Here is a 25,729-nt window from a genome sequence, read left to right as displayed (position 1 = left end):
AAAGCAGCACTGAGATCAAGAACAATAAGGACAGAAAGAGAATCAGAAGCTATTAGAAGATCATTAGTGACTTTGATCAGGGCAGTTTCTGTACTGTGAAGTTGTCAGAAAACTAGATTGGAGGGGTGTGAAAAGGTTATTTGCAATGAGATGGTAATTTAATTGAATTGCAACAGCATGTTCTTGAATTTTTGAAAGAAAGGGTAAGTTGGAAAAGGGGCAAAAATTATGATACAGGGGTAATTGCAGTAGTTTTGAGGACCACTAGTACAACACCAGTGCTCAAGGATTAATTTATTATGTTGAAGACAATGGGGCAGAAAGGACTCTGAAATAGGACTGAAAGTGGGAATGGGATCTAATAGGCAGGTGGTGGTAAACCATTTTACTGATGATTCCAGAGTTAAGAAGAGAGAATTTAGAGAGAAGGGAACCAGTAAAGTTAGGCAAACAGAAGTTAGGCAAACTATGGCTGCTGTCGCATCATCCAGGTGGGGCTGCACATTGGAGATGGTGGAGGGGAGTCCCCATTACCTGTAAAGTGCTTTGAGTGGAGTGTCCAGAAAAGCGCTATTTAAGTGTAAGCAATTATTATTATCTAGTATAATGTGATATATATGATATAATGTGTAACCTGCTTTGAACAGCACGAAGTACAGTACTGTACTTAGTTGACCTGTTCTGTTTAATAGAGGAGTCTGATCACTTGCATTGAGTAACTGTTTTAGTTGTGAATTTAGACAGTTGAAACAGTCTCTTAATGGTGTGATTCTGAGACCGTCTAGTGAAAACAGGAGACCTTTCTACAACAATTGTGCTTCTCTTTGAGGCTTTCGAAACGTTCTCCAGCGCTTACCCATGTATTTCTCTAACCCCAATGCATTCTCAATTCCCAGAAACATTTTACTCTAACGAGGTGTTCAATAAACGGATTTTCTGAGAGGTACCCATGACAAGTGGCAAGAGTATATCCTACTTTGCATTTTAAACCGAATGAATTAAGAAATACCACCCATCATTTTACATCTAGAAGTTGATAAGATTATCCCTTCAAATAAAGTAATACTTGACACCTTTCACTCTTTTCTCAATGCCATCCCAGCTAGTGCTGTATGCTGTATTGATGACGTTGTCACCGGCTCGTTTTGATGACGTGTTACCGCTGCCTGTGATGTTGGAGGGAAGTCCGAAATAAGGAGACTGTTTTGGTTGTGGATTCAGGGTTTCGTAACAGTTCTGTGGGGACCGCTGTAGTAAGTTTATCGTTTCTGTGTGAAATATTCTTCTTTTTTAACAGAATAACTTGTAGGCGTTTGAGTGTTTTATTTGACATTTATAATGCCACTTTAACATTTATGTTGTATTTAAAATTTATTTCGATGGTTCTTAATGATGCAGGCGGAGGTCTGTGATAACATCGGAAGGTAAAGACTACAGTTAACATAAACATAACCACTACACATTTACACCTCGAGTTGTAACTGTAACTGTGTACTGTTGAGAATGCCGCCGTTTGTAATTCTCTTCCTTCTTTAGCGTTGTAAAGCCTGTGTCTTGGATGGTAGTTTTAGTTACAGTCAGTCGCTGTCAGGATACAATACCTGGGTGTGCTCGTCTCCTAGGCTGTTAGCCGTCTGGATCTGGGAGTCTCATTCTAACTCCAGTTTCCAGAATCAGCCACACGGCCGACACCGAGCACCCGTGAGACCGTGTTCCTGCTTGGACTGTGGACTGAGTGCCACTGCCGCCGGTCAGTGTTTCCTGACCCGCTGGGGGTATCAGGGAAAATAAGTAAACACGCTACTGTCCTTCGGCAGCGTACTTTAAAACACCTAAATATGGCCACAGCACGTATAGATTACTTTTGTTCTGTGATTTAAATTAAGTACATATAGCCGCAGCAGGTACAGATCAATGTCCTTCTGCACTGTAATTTTAAATAAATATAGCCACACAACACATATAGATAACTGACCTACTGCACAGTAACTTAAAATAAGTAAATATAGCCACATTATATGTAGATGAAAACGAATATTTAATTCCCATGCCCAGTAAAAGTGTAGAACTGATCTTCTGTTCACTATGAAACCTGAAATGGCGCTTTGGAACAAATCGGTAACCTCATTCCCCAGTGTGTGTTGTTGGATCATGAGCAGGGGTAATAAATGCTGATTCCCCTTCTTGGACAGCTGTTATACCTTAAAAGTCCTCGTAGACGGATAGGTTATTAAAAATAAGTCAATAACTGCTTCAGCGCAGTGCCACTGATCGAGATCTAGAGGTGTCACTGTTCCCCCGATACCGAACGTTTCTGACGTGACTCATGGGAATGTCGTGTGTGCCGCCCCTCAGGAGCCGCGCCCGCGATGCAGTATGGGAAGGAGCGCGTGGTGGCACTGGTGGACATGGACTGTTTCTACGTGCAGGTGGAGCAGCGCCTCAATCCCGAGCTGAAGGACAAGCCCTGCGTGGTGGCGCAGTACAAGACCTGGAAGGGCGGAGGGTGAGGGGCGCGGGGGCGCGGGGGCGCGGGGGAGGGAGCCGGGGCGACAGCGGGCAAGCCTCCGCCGCAGCGTCCACCAGTATCGCCGGTTCTTTCTCGTCCTGACGTCCTGTCCCGTCCTTCTCCTTCTCCTTCTCCTTCTCCAGCATCATTGCCGTGAGCTATGAAGCCCGGGCGCACGGAGTCACCAGGAACATGTGGGCTGACGAGGCCAAGAAACTCTGCCCTGAGCTGCAGGTGGCCCGGGTTCGAGAGGCCCATGGCAAAGCTGACCTCACCCTGTGAGTGAGCAGCTCGCTTTGAACTAGCATAACAACAACACGAGGAAATAATCTTATAGTTTGTGCCAGACCCAGAATAGTCTGTTTAGAATCAGATTTTTTTTTGCTTACCTTTCTTCTGTGATGCAGATATATAGAGTTTATAGACTCCCCATGTAACGTGATGCTACCAGAACTCTATTGTAATGTGTGGCAGTCCTGAGTGGTTGCGCTCTGAATGTCTGTCTGTGTCCCTGTCCAGTTACCGGGAGGCCAGTGTGGAGGTGATTGAGGTGATGTCTCGCTTTGCCGTGATCGAGAGGGCCAGCATTGACGAGGCCTATATGGACCTGACCAGCACTGTGCGGCAGAGACTCCGGGAGGCAGCTGAGCTGTGTCCTGATCCCAGTCTGCTGAGGAGCACTTATGTCGAGGGGTTTCCCCTGACAGCCTCTGGCCAGCAGGGGGAGCCAGAGGAGCAGACTCTGCAGGATAAAGGTGTGTTTGCAGCTGGGAAAAATGATAAAACATGCACTGAAAAAAATCCAAAACAGGAAGTGTTGAGAGCTGTCTGCAACTCAAATGTAGTTGATGTAAGTGCTTCTGTAGAGTGAGGTTCATCCCCTTCCCTGACGGTCTCATAGCTCATAGCTGTGTGTGTGGTGCCATCCTGGCTGGTGTCAGCTAGCTGTGCTCTGCTGTGTGTCTCGCAGAGGAGAGACGCTGTCAGGGCCTCCAGGAGTGGCTGGCCACCCTGCCCTCCCCGCTGACTGTGGCCTGCCCCGAAGTCCAGCTGGCGGTGGGCGCTATGATTGTGGAGGAGATGAGGGCTGCCGTGGAGAAGGAGACTGGTTTCCGCTGCTCGGCAGGAATCTCGCACAACAAGGTGAGGCCCCTCAAACCCCTGTTCACAGAAAATCCCAGAAAATCACGCACACACTCACATACACATATAATAAATATTATAATAATAAACTTAATTTGATATAGCGCCTTTAAAGGTGGCTTTTCAACGCACTTCACAGAATGACAATAGGAACAACAACAATTAAAAATAAACAATAAAAAAGCACCATTTCAGTGAGAGGGGTGAGCCTGTTTAGTTGAGCAAAGGAGATGGGAATTCATTGGTCGAGGCTTGATACAATTCACAACAGAGTCTAACAGATTTTAAATCCTCAGGCATTTTCTTGACGGCCAAGGCCTTGCGGTGGATGCTGCAGTTAATATCTGGAGCAACCTCTCTAATTCGTGCAACTACATCACTGTTTCGGCTTGTCATTGCTCTAGCACCGTCTGTACAAACTCCGACGCATTTGATCCAGTCGATGCCATTCTCTTCGATAAATTCAATCAGAAGTTGAAATATGTGCTCTCCTGTAGTTCCTGTTGGTAGCGGTTTACAGAAGAGAAAGTCCTCATGGGATATGCTCTTAAACTCGTATCGAACGTAAACGAGCAAATTGGCCAAATCAACGACATTTATAGACTCATCTAATTGCAGTGAAAAGCATCTGCTCATCTTAACACACTCTATCAGTGTACTTTTGACATCATCTGCTATATCAATAATTCTATGAGAGACTGTGTCTTTCGGAGGGGGCAACAGGTCGAGCTGTTCAGCAGCTTTTTCTCCACACATAATACGTGTCATCTCTTTTGCCAACAGTAAACAAAGTTCTTCAGAAATAGTGTGGGGCTTACCTGCTTAAGCAATCCGTAAGCTTGCATTTTTCCCTGTTTCCATTTCAGGAGTTTGTCTCAGAAGTTAAAAGAAGTTTATATTTCATGCGCATGGGAGCAAAACACAGAGACGCTCTGTGTATTTTTCTCAAATTAACCTAGAACAGTTCATAAATATATTTCTGTTATCTATCACGCTTTCCTGTGCTCACGAGATTGCCATCGTTTGTAGTATGCATTTCTATGCTTTCCTGTGCTTACAACATTGGCATTGTTCCAAAATCACATACATCCTCTCTCTTGCAGGTGTTGTCGAAACTTGCCTGTGGCCTGAACAAGCCGAACAGACAGACCATCCTGCCCCTGGGGTCTGTGCCTCAGCTGTTCAGCACTCTGCCCATCAGGAAAGTGTGAGTATTGTCTGTGCTCACACCCACGTTCCCAGTTTCGGTTTTCTGCACTGCCTTCACAGACATCTCTTAAACCACTGGAGCCAGGCTCCCTGTACCGGCCTTGCAGACTCTTGTAATGTAAACATTTCCTTGTTTACGAGACACACGTAAGCAAAACTTGCTGAATGTGCAGTAACAAGACACATCGCAGCCCATACAGACGTGAGCGCGGGGAGTCCGCGGAGTGAGTAGGTGACAGCTCTGTGCTCCCTCACTGTGTATTGAAGCTGCGGTCTCTTCTGTTCATGTGGTGAAGACGTCACCTGGGGGGGAAGCTGGGAGCCGCTGTTGCCGAGAGCCTGGAGGTGGAGAACATGGGAGAGCTCACCCGGTTCACACAGGGGCACCTGGCCGAGCGCTTTGGGGAGAAGACGGGGTGAGTCCACCCAGCGGGAGACAGACTCTGTAATTCTAGCTCCTTGGGAAGCCTGATGAAGGTGCTTCAGGTTCACCGGCACGTAGGAAAGATCATATGAAGTTCCACCAGCCGAGCAGTGATTGAATGTACCAGGCCTGCAGGTGTATTTGACACAAGTGGCTTCAGGTGCTTGTTAATGGAGAATTTGCATCAATTGTATTGTTAAAGCACTGCTCTTATCAGTTAAGAGAAATTAAATGGCTGTGTCAGAAAGTCTTATTGGGTGAGGAATAAAAAAAATCCAGATTCCATGTTGGAGTGTCTGTTCTGCTCTCCTCCCAGGCAGTGGCTTTACGACCTGTGCCGAGGGATCGAGATTGAGCCAGTGAAGCCCCGACAGCTGCCCAAATCCATTGGCTGCAGCAAGAACTTCCCAGGGAAGACTGCCCTGGTCACCCGAGAGCAGGTATCCCAGCATCCTCGCGCAGCTACTATGGACTCCATTTTCAAATCTTTGATATAAGCTTCTTTCAATGGTTTGTCTCTTGACAGTTTTGCAGATTCTCACTGCTGAATGTCGTGTTTCAGTGTAGTATCTGTGAAAATGTATTAATGTTGTATGTGTGTGCTCCCATGAAGGGTCTTAGTCTCTGTCTGTGCCCTCAGGTGCAGCATTGGTTTCTGCAGCTGGCTTTTGAACTCGAGGAGCGACTGACCAAGGACAGAGAGATGGTGAGAATTGGCTGTCCCGCAGACAGTGTCACATTCTTGCAGTTTTAAAGTAAAATTTGTGAGCAACTCTGGGACAAAAACATGCAAATGAATGCATGTTTTTATTCTACTACAGTTGAAAAGTGTAAAAGATTAATCTTAACAGTTATCACCAGCAACACCGTAAAACCAGATTCTGATTGTAAGTACTCTACGTGCTGTATGTCTGTTAAAACCCCTGAACACAACGAGTGATAATTATGGACTGACAGGGGCTGTTAAACATTACTTCTGCTTTGTCTTTGTGTTTTCTGGCTGCTGAAACAGAGCCACATCATGGCTCAATAAAGTGACAGTCAGCAGGTGTTTCCTGTTCCGTTTTGATTATTGATAAGTTTGTATCTAACACTGTCAGCCACCATGGGTAGATCTGTGCCTTTGAAGTTTGTGCTTCAGGCAGCAGTCTGGCGTAAAGGTCAGGGGTTGTGGGTCCCGATCCCAAATGGGACCCCACTGTCAGGCACACACACTGCCTCCGTGTTAACAGGTCTGCAGGTCATTATTGTGAATGAGAATGTGTTCTTGCCAGACCGATCTGAAGGAGTAAAAAAGAGAAGAGAGTGCAGATTGCCAGATCCCTAAGGGCAGGCCAGGAGTGCAGACTGTTCTGAACTCCTGACCCCTCCTCTCGCTGTGCAGAACAACAGGGTTGCTCGGCTGCTGACAGTGGGAGTTCGCGTGATGGGGGACCGCCGGGCCAGCAGCTTCTCCCGCTGCTGCGCGCTTGCGCGGTACGAGGCCGCAAAGATCTCCAGCGACAGCTATGCCCTCATCAAGAGCCTCAACACAGCTGGCCCCCACCAGGCTGCATGGCAAGTGACCCCCCCTCCCCCCCCGGGCTGCTGCTGTCCTGCTTGTGCAGTCAGTGCAGTTAGCGCAGTTAGTGCAGTACACAGAGCAGATCAGTGGAGGTTTGAAGGGAGAGGTGCTCTGAATCCAAGCAGTTTTTCAGAAAGATTTTACAGCCTGAGTACAGTTCTGGTCACTTTCTATTGCTATCATGAATGGGTTACCAGAAGTGATCATTGTGTACATTAGAACTATACAAAATATGTCCACATGGCACAGTGGCTATTCCTGATCGGGTTATCCCTGCCTTTCAGTTATTGCTGAAATGTCACGTGCAACAGCTGTCTGTGAATTTAAGATGCACCTCAAACCCAGCTCACCTCAGGTCAGGTCCAGCGTGCTCCTCTGCTGCTCTGATCCCCATTGCTCCCCAAGCAGATACAGGCACACCTGCCCCTCTGGTGCTACAGCTGTCCAACTGGTATGTGCCATCTTAAAATCCTTAAACAACACTCATTGCTTAGGATCTTCTTTAAGTGCAGTGTGGCAGGTTTTTATTTGAGGTCTCCTTTTTGATATATAAGAAAGGTTTGATTCCCAAGATCTTCAGGTTTCTTAGTTTGTTGTTAGCAGTAAACCTGAGTGTTGGAGGATGAGCTGTATGAGCAGGTGGTGAACAGTGGTGTGGGGTGAGCTCTTGGCTTATGTCGGCCTGTGCTCTGTGCTGCAGGAGTCCGGCTCTCACTCTGCTGCACCTGTCTGCCAGCAAGTTCTCCGAGCCGCCTGCAGCCTCGGCCGGGGGAATCACCAGCTTCCTGAGCAGCGGTGCCGCAGCGACACGGACGCCCCCCAGCCCAAAGAGAGAGGCAGGACCCAAGCAGCCTGGTGCCATCCAGTCCTTTTTTCAGAGGGCCTCTGTCAAGAAGAAGGAGGGCTGTGAAATGTCAGCGCTGTCTTCCTCCTCAGACCTGACATCTCTTCCTCCTTCTGAAAACCATCCCCCCACTCCCTCACCGGCCAGGCCATCGGTTGGCATCTCTTTCTTTCACAGGAAGGCTCTAGAGGACGGAGGAATGCGTCTCTCTGAAGACTTGCTGGATCCGGCCAGACCAGTAGCCTGGGCACAGGCAGGGGTGGGTCTGAGGGAGGAGCAGAGTTCTGGGGCAGAAAGCGCAGCAGGAACTGATAGCATAGCAAGCAGTGCAGAAACCCAAGAGAAAGCCGTGGAGCACATTGGCCCTGGGGTCTCCCCTGACAGCGCCACTGCCCCTGGGGTCTCCCCTGACAGTACTGCTGCCCCAGGGGTCTCCCCTGACAGTACTGAAGCCCCCGGGGTCACCCCTGACAGTACTGAAGCCCCTGGGGTCTCCCCTGATAGTACTGAAGCCCCTGGGGTCTCCCCTGACAGTACTGAAGCCCCTGCCCTGCTGAGCGATGTGGACCTGATGAGGTGTGAGAAGTGCAGGGAGCAGGTGTTGGCCTGGGAGATGCCAGAGCACATGGACTACCACTTCGCCCTCGACCTCCAGGAGGCGCTCTCCTCCAGCCCTCAGATCTCCCCTCGGCCGCAGCACCCCCTCGGTAACCCTGGCCCCTCCTGCAGGGGCAAGAGCAGACCCCGGAGCCAGCCTGCTCCTCGCCCCAAGAGGCCGAAGTCTCAGGGCTCCAGCCACACCCTGGACTCCTTCTTCAAGAGGAGCTAGGCCGGCCAGCCCGCGGACGCGGATGACCTCAGGCCGTGGGAGTCAGTGCTGAGAGTGCAGGTTCCATTCCAGGGCACTCCAGGAGCTGGAGCATTTTCAAGCAAAAAAGCACAGAGAAGCAGTGACCAACAGAAGGCCGACTCGCTTCCTTTTCTTGTTTGAATCAAAGGATCATGATTGGATAAATCCATAATGGTCTGCCTTCAGCCATGCTGAGTCAGTGTTCAATTGTAACACTGTCAAATGGCCCTGTATAGTGTTTTGTACCTGTTTTGCCTTCTGATTCTGAAGTTTAAAACATGATTTTCCTCAAGGGGGCAGTGTGGCCTCACTGGAGCTGACATGACATGAGTGTTGACTTCCCATCTGCTTTTTGCAATTAAGTACATTTTTGCTTTTATCAAGTGTTGCACAAATGTAATTTACCTTTCAAAATGGCAAAAACTGCTTTTTAACAATGGACACATTTATTTTTAAGTAGTATGTAAATTGAGGAATATACAAGAAGTGAGGATCGAATGATCGATTTTTAAGCATGTTTACCCTATTAAAATCTATTATGCAGCTGCTCTCTGTACCGTTCATTCTGTAACATTTTAGAAAGTACAAAGCATCATGTCAGGTGTTTCTGCTATAGTGTTATTGCAGTTGAACGCAAAATCATTTCTGACACTGTGGAGAAGCTCTGTCCAGGTAAAGGGCTTGACTCTCTTTGATGCTTTGTGCTCCTGCTTTGGAATAAGAAGTTGTTGCAGTAGTGTTTATGTATCAAACTGAACCCTCCCATACAAAAAGACAACTCCTGAAGCATCATGCTTGGGTAAAAGGGGTATTCCTAAAGTCTCACTCTTGCATCTCAAGAATTTAAAGAAGCTTAAAGTGAACACTGACTTTTCAATGGAGTATTTAAAATGACCAATGGAGAGAATACTACAGGATAAGATGTCTGTTGGCCACCCATGCAGAGATACGGTTTTATATTCCATGATACAGATCATAGGACACGGGCAAGGCAAAGTGAGACATGATATATGCCTGGAGCAGCTAAAAATACCTTACATAGAACATTTTCTCAAGAGCCCTTCCTGAATTGCTTGTTGTGAAAGCAATGTAGGCAGCCTGTATTTGGGGCTGTTGTCCTGGAGAGCTGAGCTCCCTAGGGCAGTGGGACTGACCAGGTCTCCCACATGGTGCAGCAAAGCCTATTATATGGCAGTGTGCTGCTTTCAGTCATGGCCCTTTGACCCTGATTTCCACCTGCTTTGTTTTAGTTTCATTTTCCTGAAATGATTGCCCTTGCTGATAGTGTTGAACAAAGACTTGCCTGCTGAGTGCTGGCTTCAGAGTACCACAATGCACGCTGAAAATATTGCTGTTCTAGAATGTTTTTTGCCATTATACTAATAAGGCAACATTTATGCATAACAGTTCTGCCTGCTGTACAGTTCTCAGACGAGACCACTTGTGCACAACAGCTGCATAGCTGTAAATAATTGCTGAAGTGAAATGGTTTTATTTCCTGTCAAGAGCAGATGAAAATCTGAAATTGTGTCCATTTTATTAAAGAAAGTTAGGTAACATTCAAGACTATTTAATGTTTGGACAATACCATTTATTCCTTTTTTTTCAAACATTTCATGGCCTACATGTTCATTGAGCCCCAACTGAGAAGGTGTGATTAAGGGCAATACAATTAAGTTTGATTCAGACAGAGGCCTTAGTATTCAGGGTTCCGTTTTGGCAATGAATTTGTTTCTTGTTGTTTGCGGAGGGGCAAAGTTGGCGCCCTCTGGTACTTGACTGTTGTGTCTGGACTGTGAGGCCTGTGGTTCCTCTCTCTCGCTTATCTCCCTGTGCAGGCCCAGGGTTGAGGGCTGAGGATTATCAAGCCTGTGGACGCAGTTTATCATCAGAGCAGACTCTTGCAAAACAGCTCTCCAGCTTCATCAGGGCTTCTGTTTCAACACCCTCAAGCCTGTTTGTGTCAGTATTTACAATAGTTTTCACAACCAAGTCTCATAGCGAGTGCCTGCTGAATTTAATTTAATTTCATCTCATTCCTGGAACAGTTTAAAGCTCTTTGTTCTTGATTGAACTCTTCACCTGTGTTTCATCATATACAGGGCACCCCAGGTCAAATTGCATGTTTCACAATGCATGAAAAGAGGCTAACAGCCTCTGCAGAGTACAAACTTAAACATGACAGATTTCTGCACATTTAATAAACAATTACTATTTGCTGAATTTAACAGATTGAAAAAAAAAATGAATGTCACATGTGCAAATGTTTCTGCAGGTCCTCTACAGTCCCATGTGGATTCTGCTTTGCATACCTTACCAATGTATCGTCAGTTCTATCAGACATTTTTCTGAGGCTTCCAGATCTTGCCTTGACTTCAAGTTCCCCTTTACTTCCATTTCTTAATGATCAATAATAACAGTGAAAATTCCAGCTAGAAGCATTAAGATATCTTTTATAGTCTTCCCTTGCTTTGTAATAGTCAATTATTTTTATTTTCAAGTCCTGAGTCAGCTGCTTAGAGGAGCCCATGGTTGTTGAGACCAGGCACAACATCCTGAAAGGTCAGAAGGGTTAGAGTATTTATTCAACACCGGAATTGTCTTTATCCGTCTTAAATTAAGATCTAACAAGTCGATCAAAGAGGCCTTAAAAAGTATTAACCAACTGGAAGGGTGCCCAAACGTTTGCAAATGCCACATACACTTTTTTTATTTTTTCAATCGGTTAAATTCAGCAAATCAATCGTAATTGTGCAAAATATGCAGAAATATATCAGGTTTAAGTTTGTACCTTAAGGAGGTTGAGGCTACTTATTTTCCCTTAGAGATTCAGTTAAACATGCAATTTGACCAGGGGTGCCCAAACTTTTGGATACAACTGTAAATATGTGAGAATGTATAAAACGTGTTTATAAAGACAGACACGTTGTAAGATTTGAAGAAGAAGAGGTAAATTGATTTTTACCATTAATCTTTTTAAGTGTAAAATAAAAATTGTGTAAGTAGAATGCACTGTATGGAAAACATTAATTTGTGATTATCTCACTGAGAAAAGGAAACCACCTCCTTTCATAATGATCCATTCCAGCTTGTTAACGGTGATCTGAGGTTTCAACACTCAAACTCCTGGTCCCTTCACTCACACCAGTGGCAATTTTCATTCAGCTCTTTAAAATTCACAATACAGAAGAACACAGTACACAGAAGTCAATAAAAAATCTATTTATGTCATTATATACAAACTGCATTTTGTACATACATTTCCGTAACTTCACTCAAAAGAAGATTAAAATAACAGAGAACTTGTGCAGACTCATATTTGTGAAATGGGAGACTGCTGTAAAAAGTCTTCTGGAAAACGTGGGTGGAGATCAAAAATCTTACCAAAGAAACATTTTCTCAATGCAAGAATAAAAGTATTTTTCTGCAAACAAGTTTACATGAGCAATTCATTCAACATTTTGAAAGTGTGTTTTTTTGGTTTGCATACCTTCATTGCACGAGAACACAGAAAAGAACAGAACAGTAAGAACAGAAACAGGATGTAGGAGCTCCTGCAGCAGTCCTGTTGGTGTTCCCTGTGTGTTCCAGTGAGGTGGGAGGCACGGCTTAGCAATGCTCCACATGGAGAGGCCACAGCAGCAGTCACAGACCTGACACACACACAGAGCTCAAAGGGGTCCTGTTCACCCACCCAAGCACCCTACACAATGTCGAGTTAAAGAATAGCACCACATGAACGTTACAAAAATTAATCCAACACCACAGAGCTCTAAAATAATTCCTTCTTTTATAGGCACTGTAATTTCAATCCCCTTTATAACAATCCACTGGTGGAAAATACAAAGATAACTGCAGTACCGCTACTGTATAGGAACTTTCAGTCAGTTTGTCCTTTCTGAAATCCAATGCTGAAATTGTACCTTCACAACTCAAGTTCCCCACCATGACTAAGCTGGTAACCATGTTAACGACATTCTCAGGACATCATGCTGGACAGCAGACCGACACTGTAGCATGAAGGAAAGTTGGCTTTCAGAGTGTGGCAGACAGCATATTCACCAATTCAAGTGTTCTCCATTACTCAGCACATTTTGACCTGCAGTACTTAAGAGGGAAACTTTTTTCCACAGCAAGCAAGCTGTCAAGGTAGATTTTACTTCTGTTCCCAGCTCCAGGTGTGTAAAATAGGTCTCTACCAAGATGCAGTGCCTGAAGAGCTTGGAGAATCTTTTAGACTACTCAAATTAAGCCTATAATTAGTTCGATCAGCCCCTTGAGAGCTGGGCTGGACTAAAAACCTGCACAACTGGTTTTTCTCACGAACCCTGCTTCAGAAGCTGCAGAATCCTGAACGAGTGGCAGATGCTCTGTCCAGCACAAGCACAATGCTCCACATTGGAAAGCAACGACTGCAGCAAAGCACCTGACAGGCCCCTGCAGAGGCCGCAGGACCAGGGAGCTCTGTGGCCTTAGAGCACTGGACACTGGGCCAAAGGCAGCCTCTCCTTCACTGAAACACAAGGTTCTTTATTGCGTACGTAATTAGAGACAACAAAAAACCCAAAGTCACTTGTGAATATGGAAATAAAGAACTGCGCCTAGTCAGTACAACAGCCCAGTTCTGTAGATAACCTCAGTTGGCAGGCTGCATCACAGTATTGGGCATATAAAACAGCACCTTCAGCCTTTCTGCACAGCCTGCATCATGCTGCTGTCACAACAGCTTCATGTGGGTCTGTTTCAGGCACTGAAGGCAATAATTCACCCATTCTTGTATAACGCAACCTCTCCAGAAGCACAAAGCCCCACTCAGTTCTGAAGAGTGCAAGAATCCCAAAGTAGTCGGGGGCAGACTCTAGCGCACAGAACCACCCCACATCGACAAGTCAAAGCTGCCTCTACAGTGCCCACAGAGCAATTTCGTTAGGTCACTGTTTTCTACTGCAGACAGATTTGCTCAGGATTAAACAGGAATATGACTATTAAAGAAGGGTTATGTTAGAGAAGAACAGATTGCTTCTCTGTATGAAAACACAACAATCCAGAGCAAATAATGCACTTGGACACTTTCCCCACTGTGGTTAAAGGTACTTACAGAAAAAAACACTTCAATCAACACCCAGCAGGCGGAGGATCAGCCAAGCAAAGCCCATAAGGAGAGGAAAGGTAAATAATCTGTATGAGGACACCAGCTGCCACGTGTTCCTGTAACACTGAACTCAGGACTCCACACACAGTCCGACAGAACACACAGTCACACAAATTTCCCCGTGGGGACAATAAAGCCTGAACTGAATCAAACAGTCACAGCTGCTGGAAGGAATCATCTTCAAAATTATGTTACCATGATGATCACATGCATAACATAAAGATGCTGCTGAACCTCCCAAACAATATTTCTCAGTGGCTCACTGATCCATTTCTCCACAGGCTCAATTTTCCTTTCATGGGAAGCCTGACTGAAGATGTTTTAGTGGTCAGAGACTGTTTTAAAACCATCTTGCTACATCACTTCTGGTTTGGTACTGTAAATATCGCTGGGCAAGTTATCAAAGTTTTTGGAGCAGAAAGGTTCAGTTCTTCAACAAAACTTTGTGCACAAACCACAGTACGCGCTATGCTAAAACTCATTCACTTCCACTCATGACGCCACTCCTGCATTGTGAGGGACTGATGGTGGTTCAAATGGTGCTTTTCATTAAATTAAAGTCAGAAATTAAAGACCTTTTGAATCTGAGATTCTGGAGCCATTTAAAGATTTGGCTAATCTCTGTGGACATAATCCCAGGCACACGGGATTTCGAGAGAGTCTCTACAAGAATCTGCACCTTAAAAAAAACAGCAAAATGAAAGGAGACCCAAGTGTAAAACGTAAAGTTCGGCTGGCTGAAATTAAAAGTAGCTGGCCAAGCTACAGACAAGTAAAAAAAGGCTGTGGGCCAGGCATACGTGTGAAGAACAATCGCTTCTGTAATGATAGCTGTCAGATTAAAGGCGAGCAAATGCAGGTCAAACGAAACGTAGGTCCCTCTGCTCAGACTGGCTGGTGATGAGGTGTCCTAGGAGTCTCGTCCGTCTCCTAAGGGTGGTGCTGGTAGAGGGAGACGGGCTGCAGGTAGGTCACATGGCCAATGCCCTTGGTCACCCCCTCCCGGAACAGCAGCTTGGCTCCCACTTTCAAGTACTCAGGGTGCTTGATGAACTTGAAGCGCACTACCGCCTTCTCCCCAGTCCGCAGCTCGTCCTGAGATGGGAGCAGAGAGCGCCTTTACCGCCACAGCGAAGCATTCGAAACAAGACCAACCCAACAGCGCCAAGATCATTTAGAAGCAGTTGGGGTCACTGTAGTATGCACAGCTGGAAGAGAAAAACACCATTCCCCAAACCACACTGGCCACCATCAGTGCTGGCAGGTGCAGGCGAAAACCCTCGCATTCTTCTATATTAAATCAGCAGACTGGAATGTGGGGTGTTGGCACTGTTGCACTGAGAAAGGTGCTATGGAAATACACATGGATGGACTCAGCACAGGAGAGGTGGACACATGGAGGACAAGCTTAATAGACAAGGGGGGTGAAATGGAAACTGTGACACCCTGGACTGCACCCGACCCGAACTCCGGCCTCACCCACCTTCCCGCGCAGGCACTCCACGGTTGCAGTCTGCCGGACGTTCCCCACGTGGACGGTGACCTGGAAGCCTTTCCGGAAGGTCTTGGCATGGAACAGCAGCACAATCTCGGCTTCGAACAGCCAGCAGATGGTGGGATTCATCTCTGGACTGACCATCACCATTCCCTGCAGCCAAAATCAACAGTGAGGTGCTCTCGCGTATGTCACTGTTACCAGACTTAAAAAGACAACTTCGCAGAAACTCTCCAGATACAATGCTAGTGTTTGAGGAGCATTTCCAGTGTAAATAGTTAATTCTTGAAATTATATCCTGTAGCTCTTTTCATCCCAATAGCATTTCATACATATAAAGGGCCCACTTCAACCCCCCTGAAAAGCAGCTCCACCTGAGTGACAGCCAGCTGCTCATGCCACGAAACAACTTCACCAGCTGCACTGAAATTGACCAAGCCAGGAGTCAGGACACCAGGCTGCTCTCTAGTCTAGTCTATAAAAATCCCCTTAGAGTTTTATTAACCATGTAGCTGGGACCTAGGTTTAACATCTGGAACCTCTGGTCCACAGGGAACAGCGCTACCTACTGGTCCACCCGCACCCCTTACACCAGCGACCTGGTACTGGTCCTCCGGCACATAAGCACATGGAGCCATTCGGCCCATCTGATCCGTTTGGTAGTTAATCGCTTATCGACCCCAAGATCACACCCAACCATTTCTTGAAGGAGGTCGAAGTATCAACTTCAACCACTTGGTCTGCCACCCACCCCAGACCCGCCCCATGCATGCCCAGATCCACACCAGACACGCCCCAGGTCCGCCCCATGCGTACCCAGCCCCACCCCAGCCCCAGCGCTGAGCTCCTGAGACCAGGGCCGGCGCCTCACCTTGCGGAGCAGCGAGCGGTCGAAGTCCCCGAGCGCCAGCGTGGCGGCCTGGCCAGCCCGCAGCACCCTGCAGGCGGAGCGGTTCCTCTGGATGCTGCACACCTTCAGCCCCAGGAACTTCCCCTCGTCGGTGGGACCCACCACCAGCCGCTCGCCCTCCCGGCAGATCCCGCTGGGGAGAGAGGGGGAGGGAGGCGGCGGCTCAGTCGCTGCAGGGAGCGGGGAGCCACACGGACTGCAGGGACACCGCAGAGCCCTCACCTGTACAGGGTTCCCCCAACCACTGTGCCCACGTCTGGAACGGTGTAGATCTCATCAACCTGGGGAGAGAGCAGTGTTTTTCACAAAGACAAACACACACCTCTTGTACAAAGAGGCAAAAACACTTGACCGCCACACTACAGCAGACAATGTGTATGAGTGTCCAGTGTGATACAGAGCCCAGGCCTGACCGGACCTGCAGTGTCCAGCGTGGTGCAGAGCCCAGGCCTGACCAGACCTGCAGTGTCCAGTGTGATACAGAGCCCAGGCCTGACCGGACCTGCAGTGTCCAGCGTGGTGCAGAGCCCAGGCCTGACCAGACCTGCAGTGTCCAGCGTGGTGCAGAGCCCAGGCCTGACCGGACCTGCAGTGTCCAGTGTGATACAGAGCCCAGGCCTGACCGGACCTGCAGTGTCCAGCGTGGTGCAGAGCCCAGGCCTGACCGGACCTGCAGTGTCCAGCGTGGTGCAGAGCCCAGGCCTGACCGGACCTGCAGTGTCCAGTGTGATACAGAGCCCAGGCCTGACCGGACCTGCAGTGTCCAGCGTGGTGCAGAGCCCAGGCCTGACCGTACCTGAAACTCCGTGAGCTGCTGCATGAGCTCCTCCTGCTCTTTGCTGTTGCTGAGCGGGGGCAAGATGTTGAAGAAGACCTTGAGGAGGTCCAGGCTCTCCCCGGACACGCTGGAAAGGGTGAAGATTGGCGTGATGCTGTGAGGAGAAGACAACACAACAAAACGAACACTAGAATAAAAAAACTCAGTCATTCAGTGCAATAAATAATAAATAATGCTTCTGAGATGAATAATACTTCTAAAGTGTATTCCCAAATGGCTTTCATTGCACAAGCCTCGCTCCATGTTGCGGAGAATTCGAATATGTGCTGCGTCACCAGCCAGCTGGGACCACGATTAGCCAAACAGTGGCACTCAGGTGCCAAGCGTGTGAACCTGAGGTCTGGTATCCTCAGCTTGCCAAGTAACAGCAGCCCCTGAGGCCTGCCAAGTGCCCACGGGCTGGCCGGTCTGTCTGCCGAAGCTGTGGGCTTACAGAGGGAGAGAATCGAACCTGGGGGCATTCCAGAGGCTACATGTGGCTCCATCTCTCCCTTGACAGCAGCAAGCCATGTGGAAATGAAAGAGAGTGACTTACCTCGGAGACTGCGCGAACTGCTGGGCGGCGGTGACGGCGTCGTCAGCGTTGGACACCACCATGGGCACTTTGTTGCAACCGGGCTGCTTGAGGATGCGCTCCAGCTGGCGCACAGTCCTCTCGATGGTGCCCTTGGTGCACAGGTCCACCTTGCTGACCACGATGAAGATGGGCACCTTCAGAGCCATGGCCAGGCCCAAGTGCTCCCGAGTGGTGCCCGCTGCAGACACGATAAACACACGTTTCCCTGATGAGTCACACAGACGCAGCGCTCAACTCCATCATCTGTGAGCATGTTACACTGTGCAATGCAAACTAGAATAATAAGAACGATAAATAAGTTCAAAGAATACGAAATGGTCCTTAGTAGAGCTCTACTCACAAAAGTCCGGATTAAAGAAATAAAGCCAAAGAAACATGAGCATGTTACACAAAACTGTTACCAGGCAGGCCCCTTTTCAACTTGTAAAGGGAAAGTTACACAGAACTGATAAGACATAAAGGAGAAGGACATTGGAAAAACAAGCAGCACTGAACTCAAGCTTCAGAATGATAATTTCAAAGTCAGAAATACAAATACTGCATGAAATACAAATACTGTGAGCTTGCGTCCATTGTTTCATCTCTTCACCCTGGTTTTACACTGTGATTTTTAAAGTGAAGAATGGAAAGGAAGTCATGTACAGTTCTCCTGATCCCATTGATCAAAAGCCCTGATCACTGCCACCTTTTCCATTGGTTGGGTATGAATCCCAACCTCTGAACTTCAGAGACAGGATCTTGTCCTCATACTGTATGGACAGTAAATGGCTACAATCTCTGTCCGACACTGAAAGAGGACTCATTCATCTTCCTGTTTCACTGCCTGAACTCCTGAACACCCCCAGGTGCACTCAGGAATGCCGAAGGCGGTGGGGCTGAGCTGGACGCCGCGCGCTCTGCTGGGCCACTGAGACCGAGAGCCATCAGCAGGTTTAATAGCGAGGCAGGAGGGAAGCAGAATTTCACAGAGCCGCTCCAGCCCCCCCGGCGTCACGTGTCCAGCATTGCACACGTACAGCCGTCAGCCGACCCAGCACAGCTTCCCTAAAAATAACACCTCTTACACAGCGTCAGGAGGTACTGCAGCAGCTCAGGTGTGCAAAGCCTGACCTCTGGTTCTGTTCACTACTAGCTCAGTGCTGGTGACACACAGCCGGGCTTCACTGATCCTGTGAATGAACATGGTGTCGCTTGGCTGCATGGGGCTTCGCTCCTACACCAGCTTGACTACCCTGTTCGTGAGAGCACCTCCACATCCTGCTCCTGCACCCCTGAGCTCATGTCAAGAGCAGGCTCGTCTGAACTGACGGCCAAGTCACAGAGCTCCCTTCTGTATTTCCAGGACAGGGTTAATCTTCCCTGGAAAGACGCATACACCGGAAATCACACTAATAACTGATTGTGGAAGACAGCCATTTTAAAACACTGCTCGGTCTTCATTTATTGAATGTCAGCATATATAGGTTGTGCCAGCTGCAATCGTGACTGCTGACTGCTTTTAAAAACATATCTAGAAGTTAGGACAACCTCACAGTCGCTTCTGTAAATTTATATTTTAGCTCACCAACAATAAAAGTTAGATACAGTTTTGCAGATGTAGGTCATGTTGGCACGAGTAGGCTCTCTACTCACTCTGCCCCCACTTCTGTCACTCACTGAAACCCAAGAACCCCGGAGAACAGGCAGCTAAAAACAGCCCCAGCATTGCAGATCTCCTCTGCTGTGAGAAACTTGCTGTAGTTCCCGCCACTCCAGGGCAAGGTAGCCTGGGTTTCAAAACCTGATCACAGGTCATAGGTCACAGGTCACAGTATTGTCCACAAAGCAAGTCAGGGTATTTGCACAACAGAAGAGGGAGAAACAATGCACCCTGACCTGAAAACACAGTCAATGACTCAGACCTGTCCAGCCCTGTTTCCGTCAGTCCTCTAGGAGGGATTACCTATGCCTGTGTTTGCACCGACCACCAGCATGGCGAAGTCCGGGCAGTAGCTGGTCAGGCCGAAGATGGTGGTCTTCAGGTACTTGTGGTGGCCAGCCAGGTCGATGAAGGTGATCATTTTGGAGGCGCTCTCACAAATCTCCTCTGCTGTGCGAGACTCGCTGTAGTTCACCACCTGCAAGGGGTGGCGGGGTTAGGGATTCAGATAGCAAACCTGCAGCGTGCAGCCCTGCTGCCCTCCACCACTGACTGCACTGGGCATGATCACCCTGAAACAACCCTAAGAGGAGGGGTCACGCGCTGGGCACACTGACAGAGAACAGACTCTCATCAAAGCGGCCCAGCTGCTGTGCAACTTTCTTTTTTGCGTGCAAGAAAGCAAACACCTTTTCTCTTTCTACCTGCCTATGCATGCAGATTTACTCAAAACTAATGTAAATTACTAAGCAACAAGTGCAGAGTTGCTTCAATCCAACTAAAACCCTAGACTGGGTGAAAAACACTTTGTAATTGCTTATTTGCACCTGTGCACTAGGTAACAATCAGGAGTTTGCAGTGGTTCTTCAGGTCCAAAAACAGCAGTGCACGTACACACGACAGCCTCATCTTGAAAAACTTATATTTCTGTCTTCAGAATGGATTCAAAGGAGACTACAGCCAGTGTGACAAAAAAAAAAGGTATATACGTGAATTCAGCTACACAAAGAAGTGCCACCACTACAAAGATCAGAACTTGCAAAAGACTGCCAGTGTCTCTTCTGTGCTGTTAATGCTTGGTCAGAATATCTTTGCAGGCTACTGATCCAGAATTGACAAGCAATATCTTGTAAAACAAGCCAATCAATCCATGCTCAGAACAAGGCAATTCATCTTATACGGTCCTTATCCTGAGTCAGAAATAGCCTTCAGTATGGGCTCTGACTCCTGAATCGAATACCACTTCCTTTAAAGGAAGTCTGTGCTCCCGGCAGATCCACCTGAAGGTCAGGATTACTAATCTACGGATAGTAAGGAGCTCCTGACACTGCAGCCCTACAGGGCTTCCTTACCTCTCCCTTGCTGTTGAAGCCCAGGATCTCAAAACTGATGCTGGACGTGCGGCCCGACTGGATCTCGTGGAGGTGTCTGAAGAGGTTGAGGCGCGCACGCCCTCGCCCGTTGTCCAGCTCGCCCTGTGTCAGCACCCCCAGCAGGGTCGACTTCCCCGAGTCCACGTTGCCCAGGACAGCCACGCGCAGGTCCAGGAACTGAAGAGCACAGGCACAGCGCAGGGCGCTCAGAGGTGAACGCTGGCTGACACGACTGCATCGCCAGAAACATGTGCTACACAGCGACCGCAAGTCAGTACCGTCGCCACTCCTTTCGGTCTTTGACTGCTGTGCTGTTCTGTTCGGGACTCCCCTGAAGCCCTCTCTTTTAGTGAAGCATCTGCCAATGACATGTTTCCACTCCACTGTCTCATCAAACCTCTTCTAACGCTCGTGAGGAGCAGTGCTCCTTCAAAACAGCTCACCTGCTGGTCATCCGGCACTTTCCTGACCAGGACTTCGGCGATTTTTCGGGGCACATCAGAGTCGTAGTCCACCTCTCTCTCCCTGAGAACTGTGATGTCAGCACCAACCCTGGACACAGACCCAGGCAGAGGTCAAGGGTCATATAAACTCCACAAACATTTTGATCCTAATGGTTTACTTGAGCAAAGTGTGTAATTGCATCATCATTTCTAACTTGTGACTACTTATATCATTCTAACTCATGTCACACTTGCCAATTATGAACTTACTTATTTGTCTGGATGCTTAAAAAACATCACATATACATAATTCATGCATTTCCAGTCTACAGCCTGGCAGCAAAGCTCCGAGGCAGGTCTTTGCTCCCAGGCTGCTCCTTGGTGAGGTCCACCTACTTCTCGGCCATGCGGCGCAGGGTCTTCAGCGAGGCCCTCATGTCCTCCTCCGACAGCCCCACCAGCAGCCCGTTGTCCTCCACCCCGATCTGGTAGACCGCCTCGCCGCGCCCCTCCTGCAGCCTCCACTTCATCTGCGTCACGAGGTGCTCGAAGCGGTACTGCGTGGGGCTCACCAGCTTCAGCTGCACACACACACAGCTCGGCTGAGTGCACCAGGACTCGCGGCGGCCAGCTCCCCTGGCCCCAGTATCCCCGATCCCTGTCCGACTGCTCCTCCCCGTCACACACTCCAGTCCTACTGCTCTCATGATCAATCACCAGAAGACTCGGCTACGCTTCGGGCAGGAGGAGCCCACAGGCCCAAACACAGAGGAAACCCTGCCCACCCGCTGGCAGCACACGCCAAGGTTTGCGCTGATGCTCAACGAGTCCTGGTCGCAGGCGTGTCTAAGACGAGCCCAGATTTAAACCCACAGTCCCAGAACGAGTGTACCCAGCCAAGCTCGGGCCTCTACCAGCTGAGCCCCTGCCGGGCCAGAAGGAGACTCTCAACGTTGAGCCCCGCTATTCCTGACCAGCCCCATCCTGACCCGGCAGTGTCTGTCTGAGGCCTGTGGAACAGGAAAGGGGGCCATGAGGGAGAATCCCTCAGCAGGACAGGCGCTTACCTTGTACTCTATGTTTCCTTCCTCAGCCTACAAGAGAGAAAGAGAGAGCATTAGCACGCAGGGCTGGAAGAACAAGGCTGCTGCCGCACACGGGACTCAACAATATGGCAACAGAGGTGGACAGGCAAAGCACCACAGGGCAGGATAAAACCTACCAGGTGTTCCCTTCAGTGTGCCTGGCATTGTAAATGGATAAATTCCCAGTTTATCCAATATTTTAGGATACTGTGTTTGACATACTAAGTAATATCAGCAGCCATATCACCCTGCAACTCACAACTGGCAACCCACTGAAGCTGAGCAGGTGTGAGCCTGGCCAGTACCTGGATGGGAGAACTCCTGGGAAAAACTAAGGTTGCTGCTGGAAGAGGTGTTAGTGGGGCCAGTAGGGGGCGCTCACCCTGCGGTCAATGTGGCTCCTAATACCCCAGTATAGTGACGGGGACACTATACTGTAAACAGGCACCGTCCTTCGGATGAGACGTAAAACCGAGGTCCTGACTCTCTGTGGTCATTAAAAATCCCAGGGTGTTTCTCGGAAAGAGTTGGGGTGTAACCCTGGCGCCCTGCCCAAATTTCCCATTGGCCCTTACCAATCATGGCCTCCTAATAATCCCCATCTACAGTATGAATTGGCTTCATTACTCTGCTCTCCTCCCCACTGATAGCTGGTGTGTGGGGAGCGTTCTGGTGCACTATGGCTGCCGTTGCATCATCCAGGTGGATGCTGCACATTGGTGGTGGTTGAGGGGATCCCCATTACCTGTAAAGCGCTTTGAGTGGAATGTCCATATAAGTAAGCAATATATATCATCTAGAAGAGACTGTGTGTTCTGTTTTCGGAATCTATAAGTGGACTCTACTCTCTTCAGTTTAGGATATTGGGTAATAAGGCTTATTATTTCACATTCCCCGATCCATCCATTTCCCAATACAGTGTATTGACAGAAAAGTAAGTAGATGAGGAATCTAACACCTGAATTTCAGGTTCCTCTTCAAACAGAATAGGTCAGTCTGTGAGTTGTTACCAGTCCATAGTATTTCAAACTCCTCTGACACCGCGGCCTCCTCTTCACTCCTGGCAGGCCACTATCCTGGCTTATTTTTAGTGCACCCTGGCTGCCTCTGTGGAAACGCTGGGATCAGGTTACATTCCAGCACGGCACAGCCTGCAGAGTGGCACGCTTACTCGGCGCCACCCACAGCAAGAAAAGAAAATGTTCAATTCCCAGATGTCTTCACATCCGCTCTGAAGACAGCAGGGCACACATTCCAGATACACTATTCTGTTTACAGTAACTCCGAACATTTTTGTTCAAGATCTTGTGCTGCACGATGGTATGCCCAACAGCTCCAGGATCCCGAGTTTGGAAATAAGTAAAATCTGCCCGCATTTTTCCCCCGCTGTTATTTCCACTCCTGTGATGCTGCTCAGATTAATTCATCTGACACAAGTGCAGTTCCTTAAAACTGCAGCAGCTCTGAATATGCTAGAAATGATATTAGCTAACATGACTTCTTCCTGTTTTCAGCTCTGATGGGCTATTTGCTTCCCAGTTATACTGTAACACAGATGAAGTCAGCAGGCAGAGAGGGACTGGGGCCTGTGGAGACAGAGCTCAGTTCCCTCCACTGTGTGATCTGACATACCTGAGGCATCAATGCTGATAGTGTTTCATAGATTAAGTTTCTAAAACTGTACCGAGGCCCAGAAGCTGTTTTGCACTGACGCTCCTCTCTCTCTCTCTCTCTTACTGACTTTATTAGCCTGAGGAGCAGTGAACCTGTCTCTCAGTAATGTTCTATATGTTGTATGTAAATGTCTTATGTCTTTCAACTTCAATATACAGAACTTTATGCACGGGGACACTATACTGTAAACAGGCGCCGTCCTTCGGATGAGACGTAAAACCGAGGTCCTGACTCTCTGTGGTCATTAAAAATCCCAGGGCGTTGCTCGAAAAGACAAGGGGTGTAACCATGGCGTCCTGGCCAAATTTCCCCTTGGCCTTTACCAATCATGGCCTCCTAATAATCCCCATCTATAAATTGACTTCATTACTCTGCTCTCCTCCCCACTGATAGCTGGTGTGTGGGGAGTGTTCTGGCGCACTATGTCTGCCGTCGCATCATCCAGGTGGGACTGCACAGTGGTGGTGGAGGGGATCCCCATTACCTGTAAAGCGCTTTGAGTGGAGTGTCCAGAAAAGCGCTATATAAGTGTAAGCAATTATTATTATTATTATGCAGTCTTATATCAGCTAGGTCATTAAGAGTTTGCTTCATACTGCCTAAACATGACTGACTAAACTGACTAAACTGCTCTTAACATGTGACCGACTGAAGATGAACACACACAGGTGAGAGTGACACTGTTTCAGATTCTCCTTGTATCACTGTGTCAGTGTCTTTTCTACTGCCTCAGTCCAGATGAATATCAGAAATCAAAATAAATTTGCTAGTGATTAAGAACCCAGCTGGAAAAAAAACAGCAGACACACAGGAGTAATCCGGGACCAGGGCTAAGAACCACAACATTACCATAACGCCAAAGCACAACAACAGACAACTAACAAACTACAAAACGTGATAAACAGCTATACTACAACAGAAAAAAACAACTATATAACACAACAACAACAAGGACACTGAGAAAACATCTGTCAGCTGACTGTCCACAATCAGACAATCAAACAACCTTCTCTCTTCCGTCCTGTGCCCTGACAGCACTCTCTCCCTCTATTGGTTCACTTAGCGAAAAAAAAAAAATAGTAGTTGATACTATGACTACTGTCGTCTTAATGTTCGTTCCTAACCACATCTCAGGGCTGTTATTCTGAGTTAACCCCAACCTCACGGGTTTAAAACGCTCAAGCCCAGCCAGCTGCCTTCCTGTTCGTAAATTACATGCATTTGTAACATCGCGGGAGCTCGTATCTGCTCATCCGAAACAGAAAGCAAGTCTGGAACACGAACTGCGGCTCAGCACAAACATGCTGCAGTCCGGACGGGTTCTGACTGGGTCCGAGACCCGGTCTCCGCTCGCTCCGCGGTCTCACCTCCGGGGGCAGGTACGGCGGGTTGTTGCTGGGCTTCGTGCTTCTGCTCGCCCGGTTCTTCGCTTTCTTGCCGTTTTTCGAGGTCGACTTTTTGGACATCATCCCGAACCCGTTCCCCGAACCGGCAGCCAGTCCCTGCGAGCCCGGCTTCAAGCCGGAGCCGGTACCGAAGAGCTCCGCCATCCGCGAGTCCATCGTGCGGCCGCGGCCTCTCTCCTCCCCCTCAGATGCGTCGCGGCTCTTTCGACTTCCGAAAACCGGGACAGCGCCGGTAACGCATCTGCTGGGCTACAGAGAGGGAATAAAAACAAAAACACTGCACCCCCTCTGCACCCGAAAACGATACCTCAGCACTGAGCTCACTGAAGCGGATATACGTCAAGGCTGATGACAGAGAGGGAAATATTTTCGATGACGTCCACTGAATATTCATGAGGAACCAAAAGTGGGCTGGGATTTCAATCCAGTCTCTCCTCCTATTGGCTATGACTCACATCAGAATCCCCGCCCACGGAAGAGGGCATGTCTGCGCTCGACTCTTGCCTGTCTTTGCATCAGCGACGGGTGAGGTTAGAGGTGAAGAATGTCAAATGAAGCCACCAATATTGTTGTCCTCATTGTGAAACTACTCCT

At 48.2% G+C, this 25,729-nt stretch overlaps 2 protein-coding genes across 4 annotated transcripts; one reads left to right on the top strand and one right to left on the bottom strand.

The window, feature by feature from the left end:
- The first annotated feature begins 1,163 nt into the window (after positions 1–1,163).
- Positions 1,164–9,089, top strand: polh (polymerase (DNA directed), eta). 3 transcript variants are annotated; one of them, XM_088610195.1, is made up of 12 exons: positions 1,174–1,253; positions 1,623–1,750; positions 2,356–2,506; positions 2,653–2,787; positions 3,029–3,264; positions 3,480–3,652; positions 4,756–4,859; positions 5,158–5,277; positions 5,602–5,725; positions 5,926–5,991; positions 6,670–6,842; positions 7,550–9,089. In XM_088610195.1, exons 3-12 carry the CDS (start codon positions 2,370–2,372, stop codon positions 8,520–8,522), a joined length of 2,241 nt encoding a protein of 746 aa, XP_088466321.1. In that variant the 5' UTR covers positions 1,174–1,253; positions 1,623–1,750; positions 2,356–2,369; the 3' UTR covers positions 8,523–9,089. The 3 variants fall into 3 exon arrangements, with proteins under 3 accessions (XP_088466320.1, XP_088466321.1, XP_088466322.1); XM_088610196.1 differs by having other exon boundaries at positions 1,213–1,253; positions 1,665–1,750; XM_088610194.1 differs by lacking the exon at positions 1,623–1,750 and having other exon boundaries at positions 1,164–1,253.
- Positions 9,090–11,750: 2,661 nt separating this feature from the next.
- On the bottom strand, positions 11,751–25,488 carry LOC148645946 (GTP-binding protein 2-like). The gene is made up of 12 exons (XM_088610197.1): positions 25,097–25,488; positions 22,038–22,064; positions 21,367–21,551; positions 20,971–21,079; positions 20,507–20,704; positions 19,458–19,632; positions 17,474–17,693; positions 16,897–17,032; positions 16,323–16,381; positions 16,062–16,233; positions 15,179–15,343; positions 11,751–14,790 (listed from the first exon to the last, which is right to left on the bottom strand). Exons 1-12 carry the CDS (start codon positions 25,289–25,291, stop codon positions 14,626–14,628), a joined length of 1,806 nt encoding a protein of 601 aa, XP_088466323.1. The 5' UTR covers positions 25,292–25,488; the 3' UTR covers positions 11,751–14,625.
- Between the last annotated feature and the right edge of the window lie 241 nt (positions 25,489–25,729).

Source organism: Lepisosteus platostomus, chromosome 17 (assembly GCF_059453375.1).
Source record: "Lepisosteus platostomus isolate fLepPlt1 chromosome 17, fLepPlt1.hap1, whole genome shotgun sequence".
NCBI lineage: Eukaryota > Metazoa > Chordata > Actinopteri > Semionotiformes > Lepisosteidae > Lepisosteus > Lepisosteus platostomus.
This window is presented reverse-complemented; position numbering and strand designations above follow the sequence as displayed.

What these genes read in the sequence shown, in the direction of transcription:
- polh (XM_088610194.1), top strand. Translation starts at nt 2,370, where the DNA reads ATGCAGTATGGGAAGGAGCGCGTGGTGGCACTGGTGGACATGGACTGT. An exon ending in GCAGACTCTGCAGGATAAAG is followed by an intron (nt 3,265 to 3,479) that starts GTGTGTTTGCAG and finishes TGTGTCTCGCAG; the next exon opens with AGGAGAGACGCTGTCAGGGC. An exon ending in CAGGAATCTCGCACAACAAG is followed by an intron (nt 3,653 to 4,755) that starts GTGAGGCCCCTC and finishes TCTCTCTTGCAG; the next exon opens with GTGTTGTCGAAACTTGCCTG.
- LOC148645946 (XM_088610197.1), bottom strand. Translation starts at nt 25,291, where the DNA reads ATGGACTCGCGGATGGCGGAGCTCTTCGGTACCGGCTCCGGCTTGAAG. An exon ending in CTGCGCCGCATGGCCGAGAA is followed by an intron (nt 21,080 to 21,366) that starts GTAGGTGGACCT and finishes GTCTGTGTCCAG; the next exon opens with GGTTGGTGCTGACATCACAG. An exon ending in AGCAGCTCACGGAGTTTCAG is followed by an intron (nt 16,382 to 16,896) that starts GTACGGTCAGGC and finishes CTCTCTCCCCAG; the next exon opens with GTTGATGAGATCTACACCGT.